At 44.2% G+C, this 12,978-nt stretch overlaps 1 protein-coding gene across 2 annotated transcripts in view; it reads right to left on the minus strand.

The window, feature by feature from the left end:
- Positions 1 to 651: 651 nt before the first annotated feature.
- XRCC3 (X-ray repair cross complementing 3) overlaps positions 652 to 12,978 on the minus strand; it is a 63,461-nt gene continuing 51,134 nt past the window's right edge. For both annotated transcript variants that reach the window (XR_003856224.1, XM_029598042.1), the window contains one exon: positions 652 to 885. Coding sequence is in view for 1 of the 2 variants with exons in the window: in XM_029598042.1 (XP_029453902.1) it covers positions 819 to 885 (67 nt within the window). In the remaining variant the exon portion in view is untranslated. The remainder of the gene's footprint in view (positions 886 to 12,978) is intronic.

The raw sequence follows: 12,978 nt of genomic DNA on the forward strand, positions 1-12,978 counted from the left end.
CTGCATATAGGGCCGGATTTTAAAAGCCCTGCACGCGTAAATCCGGCCGGGGGTGTGGTCAAGGCCTCCGGACCAGCCCCCGGGTCGGGTGATGGTGCGCGCAGATTTACACCTGCTTTCGGTAGTGAATTGTCATTGGACAGATATGGGCTGGAGGTTCATGGGTCTTAGAGGGAGGGGGATTGGGTGGGAAGGAGGAAATTGTTTAGAAGGAAGGTGAGGCTGTAGTAAGAGAAAAATAAAAGTTGCAATCTTTCACATGGGCAGTGAGGGAGGGGAAGATTTTGCTGCTTTTTCTTATAGGAAAATTGTATCTATAAAATGGCCAGGGACTGAATACACCTGTTAAGAGACAACTGTTATTTTTTGGAACTGATCAGATAAAGGGTGGCTATTGCCTTTATTCAGGAGACACACATTAGAAGAAAGAGGAAGCATTATGAGACATAAAAATTACCCACAGATTTTATTAGCTTTGGCAGGTAAAAAAAAAAAAAAGTAGAGGAATAGAAATGTTTACATAAATCCTTGGCTGCCCAAATTAAAGAAGTGAAATAAGAAAATGGGCCACTTTATTTCTTCGTGCAAACAGTGAAGGTCTAGCTGTTACTTTGGCAAATATATATATGCTCCCATTCACGATCAGGGTGTTGTTTTTTTAATATAAATGTCTTTATTCATTTTAATGCATGTACAAACAGAAACATCAATACATAAGCAACTACAAATTAGCAATACCATTAATAACCCATCCCATAATCCCCCCTTCCCCCTCCCAAGCACAGATGGTAGGAGTAGGAGAGACGGCATGCAGTGGTTCAGCCAAATTCTTCAGTCAGTAGCAACTGCAGTAGTAGCCAAAGAAGTGCTGAGATCATACTTCCCCTGTAGAGAAACAGGCAATTTTTTTATCAGGATTTTTTTTTTTTTTTAATCTTTCCGCAGCAGATTGCAGGGTTTGCAAATAGCCCAATAGTTCTGGAAGGTGATTTTAATTTTGACTATTCAGCCTTCTATCAATAACTCTCAAGCTTCTGGCGCTCCTCCAATGGCCAACAGGAAGAAGCTGCAGCACCTCCTTGAAACATTTGAGTTAGAGAATAGTTGGAGAATTAAGTTCCCCACTACTAAAGATTATACTTTATTAGATACGGAACAATTCTTATTCTTGTATTGATAAGCTATTTTGCTCTGCACCACTGATGGGGAAGCTTGTGAGGGCAGGTATAGATCCGATAGTGTGGTCTGACCATGTAAGCTATATGTGCTGAGTTTTTGAATTTCAGTCCATTCCAGCCAAGGAAATCTTGATCAAATGATTCCTTACTAAGGGATGAAACCTTTTGTCAAAAAAATTGGAAAAGATACAAGAATACTTTAATTGTTAATAACAACAGGGAAGTTACTGAGGCCATTCTTTGGGATGGATTAAAATGTGTACTGAGGGGAAAGTTAATTGCGTGAGCTTCCCAGAGAAAGAAACAGATAGCAAAAAGCAGTGGAATTACAGGAGTCTATGCTGCACTGGAAAACAACAAAAAGAAGGGTTCTCCGAAGATATTGACTGAACTAGAAAGGACACTGGATCAACTGAAAACATTAATGCTTGATCAGATTGATTACAAACTCATGAGGGTCAAACAGTTGTTATGATCAGGGAAATAAGACCTCAAATTAAAAGAATGACTGGTAAGGTCTCAAGTCTAGAAGATAAAAAGCAAGGAGGGGCATTTAGAGCAAGACCCCACTTGGATTATGTAAAGATTTCGGCAATTTGATAGGGCTTTGTATTGCAAAGATGCACTGATTAAAGATGAGGATATTGACACTTATCTGTCAGAGGTGCAGCTACCGAATCTATGGGTGGAACAGCAAGAAATGTTAAATAAAAAGATCTCAGTGAGGCTGTGTAGTCTTGATGGCTACATGGCACTGTTTTATAAAAATTCTCCCATCTTCTAGCAAATTCTTTGAGTAAATTGTTATAGTTAAGCGGTGTTTGTGTGGATTCTTGGGTACTGTGGCAGATGACCACACCCATGGGGAGGAGCCCCGTGGAGAGCCATAGTACTGGGCTAGACTCAGGACGCACAAACACAGAATTAGATCTTTTATTATACAGCTTGAAATATACCACCAGAGGTGGCAGTAGTGAGGTAGTCTGGATGTAGCAGTCTCAGGACCCTCGGCAGAGGGGACCCTTCTCACCCCATTGGTATAGGGGAATTCCGGTGAAGGTTTCCCATCAAGGCAATGCTGTGGATGAGACAGACCGAGTTAGATTACTCACTAGATGGTAGCTGTAGGTATGCGATTCCACCAGGCTGAAGTAGATGGTACTGGTACCAAGGCAGGGACAGCAGGCCCTCGAGGAGCGAGTACCTGATCCCTGTAAGGCACCTGAAATAAAGCAGAGGGCCCCCGAGGAGCGGGTACCCAGGTTTGTCAATACCCCGAAAGGCAGAGAGAGAGCTTCCAGTGGCAGCACGGAAGTGGCAGAGTAGCTTAGACCGGATGCATCCAATTCTAATCGTTGCTAACTCAACTAGTTAGCAAGTAAGGGCAGGCTAAATACTCAGATGGTGTGACGTCACATGAGGGGGACGCCCCCGAGGTTCGCGCCAATGTTGGAATAAAGATGAGGATAGCATGCGCACCCTCGTAGGCCCTTGGAAGGAGCATGGTGGGAGGCAGCACCATAGCCGTTCCGGGGACGCCGGAGAGGGTGGCTTGCAGATGCGGCAGTAGCCATTTTCCCAAGGTAAGCGGGAGGAGACGTGAACAAGGTGAGGCAAACGAGGCGAAGCCATCAAGGACGACGCAACATAAATTATATAACCAACTATTGTTGGATGGTGGGTTGTCATCATCGATGCATTTGGCGAGCATCACTGTTATTCCTAAGCCAGGGAGGGATAACACGGTTTGTAGGTCATATAAACCAATATCATTACTTAACATTGATGTCAAGACACTAGCTAAAATATTGGCTAATAGACTAGCATGACTGATGCTGGGGCTGGTGCAAGCTGATCAATCGGTTCACAGTGGGAAGGAATACATCGGATAATATTCAGTGGATCTTAAACCTAGTTTGGGCTGCAAAGGATATTGATCAAGAAGCTTTACTTCTGTCAATTGATGCCGAGAAAGCTTTTGATAAGAGTACATTGGAAATTTATGTACAAGATTCTAGAAAAGTAAGAGTTGGGAATACAGTTTACTACTTGGATACAGAAATTGTATGCCTCATCCCAAGCAAGTGTTAAAATAAATGGAGGGTTGTCCAAGCAATTCCGTTTGGAGAGGGGTACGAGGCAGGGTGCCCATTATCTTGCACTTGTTATGGAACCCCTGGGAGAAAAAGTTAGAAGAAATGTGACTAGTAATGGGATTAGTATAGGAAATGTGGATTACAAAATTTCGCTGTTTACAGATAATGCCATGTTCACGCTAATCCCTTGACTTCCCTGCTGATTGTGGTACAAGAGCTAACATTATATAATAAGGTCTCGGGATTTAGGGTGAACATGTTTAAATCAGAAATTCTTAATGTTTCTGTCCCCCAAGACTTGGAAACTCATTTGCGTGATCATTTTTCTTTTAAATGGGTGCCTGATTATATTAAATATTTAGGGATAAAAATAGTTTGAGATCATTTTCAATTAGCTAGCTTGAATTATTCTCAATTAATCGCAGAATTGATGCAAGATTTAAATAAGTGGGGCAAGGGCAGTATTTCTTGGTTGGGAAGGATAGCTGTCTTAAAAATGAACACTCTGCCAAAGCTCTGTTATCTTTTTCAAATGCTCCCAGTGTACCTTCCCAAGGGGGAACTTAAAAAGATTCAGAACAAATTTTTAAAATTTGGCTGGCAATAGAATCTCCTAGGATTGCTAGGGACATTATGTTCATACTCAAGGCGTGTGGAGGACTGGGGGTCCCGTGCATTGAATGGATTTCTAAAGCAGCACAAATTCGAGCCATATTGGAATGGCAAAAAAATTCAGGGAAGACCACTCAGTGCAAGAGATGCCGATTCAAGTCCTACCTTGGTTACATAAGAAACAATTGCAGACTTTGTTCATTCGTAATCCATATATCAAGTGGACATGGAGGTATGAGATATTGTTAAAGAAAAACTCATTTCTTGGGAACTGTATTCTACATTAATGCTTAAAAGGTATAATGATGATTTCCCGGTTGAAATGGAGGGCACAAGATTTCATCTGTGGGAGAGGAGGGGTCTCACTCGTATGGGGCAGCTCTTAGGCCCCCATAACATTGGGACCCTTTCATGGATCTATGAACTAGATACAATTTAACAGCAGGTGACCATTTTGCTTATTTACAATTATGATCTTACATGCATCAGGCCTTAGGTTCCAGCTGGTTGGGTAAGGGTCCTTCTATATTTGAAAAATATTGTCTTAAGACTGGGTTATCCACCAGAGGGACTGCTTAAACATGAAAAGAAATGGGAAAGATTTGGGCATTAGAGGAGAAGACTGGGAAGATAGTAGGTGGCGAGTAAGGAAGACATCTATTGCAGCTTCTTTAGCTGAAAACTCCTTAAACACTTACCTATGGTGGTATTACATGGGGTCAGATTAATGTAATTAATTCATTTACTAATGTGTCAGATTTGTGTTGGCAGGAATGTGGGATTTGAGTACTATGGGACATGTTTGCTGGTCTTGCCTGGCATTACCCCTGTTTGGGATATGGTTTGGTCGCTTATTGGACAGATCCTTTGTCTTATTGTTATCAGTTCCAGTGGAAGGAATGCCAAAGCACTTGGAAAATTTGAAATCACAGATGTTGCTGGCAGCATGCAGCTCATTGGAAAATGAACAGCACTCCTAGCACGTTTTCGGTTTATAAACATCTTCTACATACTTATTAGATGGAAAGAATGACAGATTAGACATATTACTAGAAGATTTGAAAAAATGTGGCATTCCTACCACAGTTGGGATAAAGAAAAGAGTACAGCTTTCTTGGTTTAAAGAGGACTTGTGCAATGGTGGGGGGAGATGAGATGGGGGCGAGGCTCTAGGAAATGGGATTTTGTTATTTCTGAAAACATCTTTTCAATAAAAACTAATTAAAAAGATCTGTAAAGCATTTTTTTCAGGATCAGTTGTGGATGTTTCAACGGGGTCCTCATTTACCTTTTCCTTTTAACAGAGGGGAATGGACACAATCCTTTTCAGTGTGAAAATAATAATTCAATCTACTGTAAAACAAAAAACAAAACAGTGAATGTTCTCACTATGACTAGGCTGTGCTTGGACACTTGCGTTGTCTAAGCACAATAGCTGGGTTTCTCCTTCGATGTAGAACTGGATACTGGTGGCTCAACAATGATTTCTAGACTTGGGAGAATGAGAGAAAATCTGTCACTTTCTCTTCCCTCAGGCTTCTCTATAGGTTTCTAAGCAATGACTAAGTTCATGACGAACAGTTGTTTCCAACATAGACTGAGCTTCAGAAGCTGTCCACAATGAAAAAGTCCACATCAACTTCTTCTCTTAAGTTACTCCAGTCATTTAGAATAGCTCCGTCCACTAATCATGTGAATACCTCATGCCTCAAAACATTAACTTTATTTTTGCCATGGCATTGCTGTTACTTGGGTCCAATAACCCAAATGACAAAATGTTAGTGTTATTTAAAAATAAATAAATAAATAAAACAAAAACGGGAGAATATTTTATATTTTCAAAATGTTTCAAGTGTTTATCACACTTATTACAGCCTTCAAAAATATAAAAAACATTATTTAAGTATCATAACATATATATAAAGTGCACATATATTAAATTCAAGTGACAACTGATAATGTATTATGCAAGAGATCATGTTACAAAGAATCAGGTTATATATCAATCTATATGCTTCATTAAGATTGTAACTTATTTATTGTTCATATTAATTCAAATCCCAACAAGAGGTTAGTTTCACCTGTTAATGGGCTTCATCAGGGGAACATGTTTTTCTCAATGGCAGCAGTAAAGAAGTATTCAAACCGAAGCTTTGCAAAAATCCTCATGGATTTATCTGAACAATGTTCACCAGGTGGTTGAGATAATCAAAGCTTAGCTATAAAGATGCAAAAATAAAAATTACTATCATATTAGTCTACAGTAAATGGTTTTCAATTATTTAAAAATGGAGAAATTACTTACCTGATAATTTCATTTTCCTTAGTGCGGACAGATGGACTCAGGACGAGTGGGTTATGCTCCCCTGCCAGCAGATAGAGACTGAGCAAGCTGACATCACAGTATATATACTACTGCAGTGAACCTAGCCTGTCAGTATTCTCTTCAAAAGCAACTGTGGACAGACTAACAAAAAACTTGATTAAAAACAGGTAATCAGAACTGTACTCAACCAACAAGAAACACCAAACTCACGTAAGAATCTAGGTACCCCAATCTAGGGACTGGATGAACACTTACCAGTAATCCCTTGGGACATAGAACCTCACAGGACTATTGATACACACATGTGGCAGCCAAGGGCGAGAAGCTGAGTCCATCTGTCTAGACTAAGGAAAATAAAATTATCAGGAAAGTAATTTCTCCATTTCCTAGCATGTAAACAGATGGACTCAGGACCAGTGGGAATGTACCCAAGCTACTCCCTAACAGAGTGGGAGGCTGACTGTGGTACAATCAACACCACACATGCAAAGGCTGCATCATCTCGGGCCTGGACATCCAGATGATAAAAACTGGAAAAAGTGTGTAAGCAGGACCACATCGCAGCTTGGCAGATATCGACGGGAGACAACAATCTAACCTCTGCACATGACACTGCCTGAGTCCTAGTGGAAAAAGCCTGAACCTGAGTAAGCAACGGCTTCTCAGCATCCACACACATGGCCGTGACCACCTCCTTAATCCAGCGAGCTATGGTAGCCCGTGAAGCTGAAGCACCTGTTTACTGCCACCATGAAGGACAAACTGGCGATCTGACTTCCGGAAAGATTCAGAAACCTCCAGATACTGCACGTCAAGCCGCTTGACATCCAAGGAACGTCGGAAGCAATACTCTCCCTCATCCCTGACCTTATCCAGGGATGGCAAGGAGATGGACTGATTCAAATGAAAGTCTGAAACCACTCTGGGCAAGAAAGATGGAACAGTACGCAGCTATAATGCCCCTAGAGTCACCCAAAGGAAAGGCTCCTGGCAAGACAAGGCCTGCAGCTCAAATTTGATGCGCAGAACATATAGCCACCAGGAACACCCTGAACCTGTCTTCACAACCCTTGTGAAGACAGGTTCAGGAAAGGCTATGCAGGTTCAGGTTCAGGAAAGGCTCTGCAGTGGTTGGAACATAGGACCCACCAAGAAATCCAGCACCAAGTTAAGACTCCACAAGGGAACCGGTAACAGCAAAGGAGTCTTAAGATGCTTCACTCCCTTCAAAAAACGGACCACATCAAGATGAGACAACAAGGAATTACCATTCACCTGACCTCTGAAACAGGCAAGAGCTGCAACCTGCACCTTCAAGGAATTAAGGGCCAATCCTTTATTCAACCTGCAAAAAATCGAGAATGAGAGGATCTTAACTAAACAAGGAAGGACACCTCGCTCCTCACACCAGGCCTCAAAAATTCTCCAAACCTGCAAATAGGCTAGGAAGTGAAGAACTTTCAAACACGGAGTAAGGTGGAAATCACCGAGGAAGAATACCCATGCTTCAACAGGTGAGCCCTCTCAAACCATAAGATAGAACAGAGTCAGATCCTTGTGAAGAACTGGACCCTCCTGAAACAGATCCAGGTGAGGCGGAAGACTAGCGTCTCCACCAGGAGTCTTTGCAAATCCGTTTACCACGGATGGTCGAGCCAGTCCAAAACCGCTAGGAGTACTAGCCCCCTGTGGCCTTCCATTTTGCAAATCATCCTGCCCAGCAATGGCCATGGAGGAAAGGCATCAAGCAATCTGTCTTCCGGACAGACCTGTACAGCAGCATCTATGCCCAGGGACCACGAATCTCTCCTGCGACTGTAGGATCGAGGAACTTTTGCATTGCGAAAAATCACCAGCAGGTCTAGGAACCGAAGGTTCCAGCGATCCACAATCAGCTGAAACACCTTGGATGACAACATCCATTCTCCTGGGTCCAGACACTCCCTGCTGAGAAAGTCCGCTCTTACGTTGTCTTTTCCTGCAATGTGAGAGGCCGAGATCTTCTATAGATGTCGTTATTTATTTTTTTTATATTCCGCTTTTCGCACTTTTTCAGCACTTCGAAGCGGATTACATTCAGATACTGTAGTATTTTCCAATCCCCAGAAGGCTTACAATCTAAGTTCGTACCTGAGGTAATGGAGGGTAAAGTGACTTGCCCAAGGTCACAAGGAGCGACAGTGGGACTTGAACCCTGGTCTCCTGGTTCCTTCCGCTCATTTCATAAGTTGTTCTATTTCCTGTGACACTTGCTGGCTCTTGGTTCCTCCCTGGTGATGGATGTAGGTCACCGTTGTCACGTTGTCCGACATCACGTGGATCACTTGATTCTGCAGCCTGTGGCTGAACTGCAAGCATGCCAACTGGACCGCCTGGGCTTCCAGGCAATTGATTTTCTAGCGAGACACTTCGGCATTCCGACGCCCTTGGGCCGTCAGCTCCTGATTGTAAGCTCCCCAACCCTGGAGACTTGCATCTATCGTAAGTACCAACCAGGTGAGGGAGGACAAGGAAACTCCTTTTCTCAGATGAGCCTCCTGCAACCACCACTGGAGGCAAGAGCAGATTTCCATCGGCAAGTGGAGCCAAATCGAATAGTCCTAAGACTGCGGGTTTCATGAGACTGTAGAGAGTCGTATATGAAGAGGATGTATATGCGCCCTCGCCCATGGCACCATTTCCAGGGTTGCCGCCATCAAGCTGAGTACCTGTAGATAGGACCACACAGTCGGGCGTATAGTGTTCACCAACAGACGCACCCAAACCATCAAGTTTCTGAATTCAAACTTCCGGCAGGAAAACTCTGTCCTTTCCCATGTTGAACCAAACCCCCAGATACTCCAGTGACTGGAATGGCTGAAGACTGCTCTTGGCCAGATTCGCCACTCAAGCGAGCTCCTGCAACAAGAAGATTACCTTGTGCATCTCCAGGTGGCTCTCTTCCTGAGACTTGGCTCGACTCAGCCAGTTGTCCTTGTATGGGTGCACCAGGATCCCTTCTCTTCTCAAGGCAGCTGCCACAACCACCATAACCTTGGAGAACATCCTGGGGGCAGTGGCTAGACTAAAGGGTAGCGCCTGAAACTGATAATTAACCCCAACATCGCAAAACGTAGAAAATTGTGTTGCAAACAGATGGGAATATGAAGGTAGGCCTTGAACAGATCCAGGGAGGTCAGAAATTCCCCCGACTACATTACCATTATCACAGAGTGTAAGGTTTCCATGTGAAAATGAGTCACGTTCAAATGACGGTTGACCCTCTTGAGATCCAGGATGGGACAAAAGGAACCCTCCTTCTTGGGCACAACACAATTAATGGAATATCGCCCCATACTTTCTTGAGACGTGGGCACAGGAACCACAGCCCGCAGTCTATGGAGCCTTTGAAGCGTGAACTCCACTGTCCGCTTATTCTGCTGGGAATGGCAAGGAGACACCATGAACATGTTCAGAGGAATACTGTGAAATTCCAGCGCATATCCTTCTAGTATCGCCTCCAGGACCCACTGATCCGATGTGATCTTGACCCACTTCTGATAAGAGAGAGAGGCGTCCCCCTATCTCTTATTCCTGAAGGTGGGTCAGCAAACCTTCATTGGGAAGATCAGCCACGAGCCTACTACTCTCCTGGGCTGTTGGGGACAAAAGGCTGAGTCCTCTGAAAGGTCGACCCTATGTAGGGATGAAACTGCTTGGAACCCCAGAGATGACCCCTCATACCAAAGGTGCTGCAATTGCTTCTTATCCTCTGGCAGCCGAGGAACCAGAGATTTGCCTCACTTACTGGCCAGTTTCTCCAACTCGCTCCCAAACAAGAGCGAGTCTTTAAAGGGCATCTTTGTAAGATTAGCTTTGGAGGCTACATCAGCTGACCGCAACCAGAGTTGACACCTGGCTGCTATCACCGTAGTCACTCTCCTGGCCAAGGTATGGATCACATCGCAGCCTGCTCTATAACTGCTCTGGAATTCCCTCCAGAATCATTAACCTCCTGAGAAGGGAGGAGACAAGATTGCGTCACTAGGATGCAACAGGAAGCGATCTGTAACGTCATCACCACTGCCTCAATCCTCCTATCATGCACATTGTTGAAGGCTGCTCCTCCTTCCATAGGTATAGTCGACATCTTAGAGACAGCACATACCAGTGCATCCACTTTGGGAAAACACAAACGCTTTCTCATAGCTGGATCCAGGGGGTTCAGGCCTTCCAATGTCCGGATCCCCTTTAAAATTTGCCTCTGGGGTGTCCCATTCAAGATCAATCAATTATCGAATGGCGTCCTTCCCAGGGAAAAAACAAGAGGCTTTATTCAAGGAAACCAAAATGGGATTCTTCTTGGCTCCGACATGGCATCAGTACCAGAACACTCGGCTGTTTCAAAGCCTGGGAAATCAGGGCCGGCAGTTCATCTCTATGAAAGAACCATAACATGGTTCATTATGGTTCCAGACCTGGAGGAATTTTCCCATCCTCCAGGGAATCAGGATCTACTTCATCATCAGTGCCATCCGGGTTTCTGTTGGGAATACCCACAGGGAGCAGAGGCGAGCTCCAGTGCTTCAGCATAGGACTGGAGGAGGAAGAAGCCACTGCTGAGGGTTTGACCTGACAGGATTGGGTGGCGCAGAGGACTGTGTCTGAATAAAAACTTGTAAGCCTTGAAAAAATTCCACCCAAGAAGCAGCCGGGTCCAAACCAAGCCCAGAAGGAAGTAGAGCGGGGCCCACAGAGCTGCCCTCTCTTGCGGAGGAGCCAGTCAAGGGAAAACCAAGGTCTTGCGTCCCTCCAGCCAAGGTTGTAAACAACTCATCATCAGAATGGGAGGAGCCAGGGGGAAGTGACGTCACCTTGGCAGATGGCCGCCTGAATCAAGAGTTCCCTCAGACCGCCACCAAAACCTCTTAATATCTCCTTTCTTAGCGAGCGATTTTCTCTGCACGTTCAAGCGCTGCATTCCTCCGCTCATCTGATGTCGGTGAGGTGGAAAACTATTGACTTTAAAAAATATTCTTATAAAAAAACTGCGGAGAACTCTGAGCCTTCTCCTGGGAAAATGGTGCCTGAAGACGCTGACATCAACGAGCAGGCTGATCAGGAGGACGAAAGGCATCCTGATGAAGGTGAGCCCCCGAATCGCACTGAAATGAAAGCGTGGCTTGCCGATCTTAAAAATGATATTTTAAATCGAACCACCGACATCATGAACTCCATTGAGGAAATGAGGGGGGAAATTGCGGAAAATGGCTGCCGCATTTTTGAAGTGGAAACGCGGGCAGAGGCGAATAGTGATGATATTAAAACCAATCGGGAGACCATTTCTGAGCTTCAGGTGGAAGTCGATAACCTCAGTGAAAAAGTTGAGGACCTCGAGAACCGCTCCCGATGTCAAAACTTAAGGTTCCGGGGAATACCTGACACGCCAGATTATCAGGACTGCGTCACAGTAGTTACACAAATATGTACCATGCTTCTCACAGAAGGGGAACATAACCAGTCCTCTCAATCAGCTACCGCTGTGAAATTAGCATGAGCACATAGGGTGATGGGCCCCAGGAACTCCAACAAGCCTAAAGACATCCTTGCTTGCTTCCATGAATTCACAGTCAAGGAAGCCATAGCTGCTACAGCTAGGAAACAAGCAACCTGGCTATGGAACGGCCATGAAATCATGATTTTTGCTGACTTATCTCCTATCACGATCAAGAAGCGGCAGGAGTTTAGACATATTACTGGGGCTCTGAGAAAAGATAATATTAGATACCGTTGGATGTTTCCCTTTGGTCTCAGTTTTGCTTTAAAGGGTGAAACTTATCGCCTTAAAACTGTGGCTGAGGCATCTCATATCTTAAAGACTGCAGGTTATTTGGGCATAGATGATGCACCTGCAGTGGCCAAAAATCCTGCTAGGCATGAAGAACTACCGCGCTGGCAAAGAGTAACCAGAGGTGACAAACGCCTGCGCCGTAACCCGGCTTCTGGGAAAGCTAGCAAAGCTCCCATATTAAGCATTCTGCATATCCTTATTATCCTGATCACTGGATTTGTATTGTAAGGGGACTTATATAATGTATGCCTATTATCACTGCTTCTTACCACAGGATTCCCGTGAAGGTGGGCACTAGTATTTACGCTTTATAATCCTATCTGGGATTGTGGAACGGATTGAGGAGAAATTCATTCGAAGTTTACATTTGAGGTTGTTTTGAGTTGGTTGTCTGGGGTACGCCCTCTGTTAAGTGGACGTTTCCCTCGTACGTAAGATACAGCATCTTTCCTTCGGGGAATGTGCTGTACATGGGAAGGGAAAGCATGGGATACTGGGGAGACCAGATATTGTTTACAGGCAATGTTTTACACTAAACCTGTTGCTAGTTCTCAGGATTTATATTATTTACCTGTACTGTACACCTGCATGTCTGATCGCATGTTCATACTTATTAAGCTAGATCGTCTTAACTATGTTATTTCTTAATGTACCCCGATGACGTCTATAAATGTACTGTCCCTTAATGTCAAGGGGCTCAACTCACCATCTAAACGCCAAAGCCTCTACTCTGAGCTTGCACTCCATCACACCACGATTGCGCTTCTTCAAGAAACACATCTCAAACGCAGATATGAACGTTTACTAACAAAAATGGACTATCCAAAGCAATACTGGGCTCCACGGCCCCTGGCGCACAAGTATTTGGGCGAGGGCATTCTAATACACAAAGATTTAATATTTGAAGAACGATTATGCATTACAGATCCTGAGGGG

This window comes from Rhinatrema bivittatum, chromosome 4 (genome assembly GCF_901001135.1).
Source record: "Rhinatrema bivittatum chromosome 4, aRhiBiv1.1, whole genome shotgun sequence".
NCBI classification, from domain to species: domain Eukaryota; kingdom Metazoa; phylum Chordata; class Amphibia; order Gymnophiona; family Rhinatrematidae; genus Rhinatrema; species Rhinatrema bivittatum.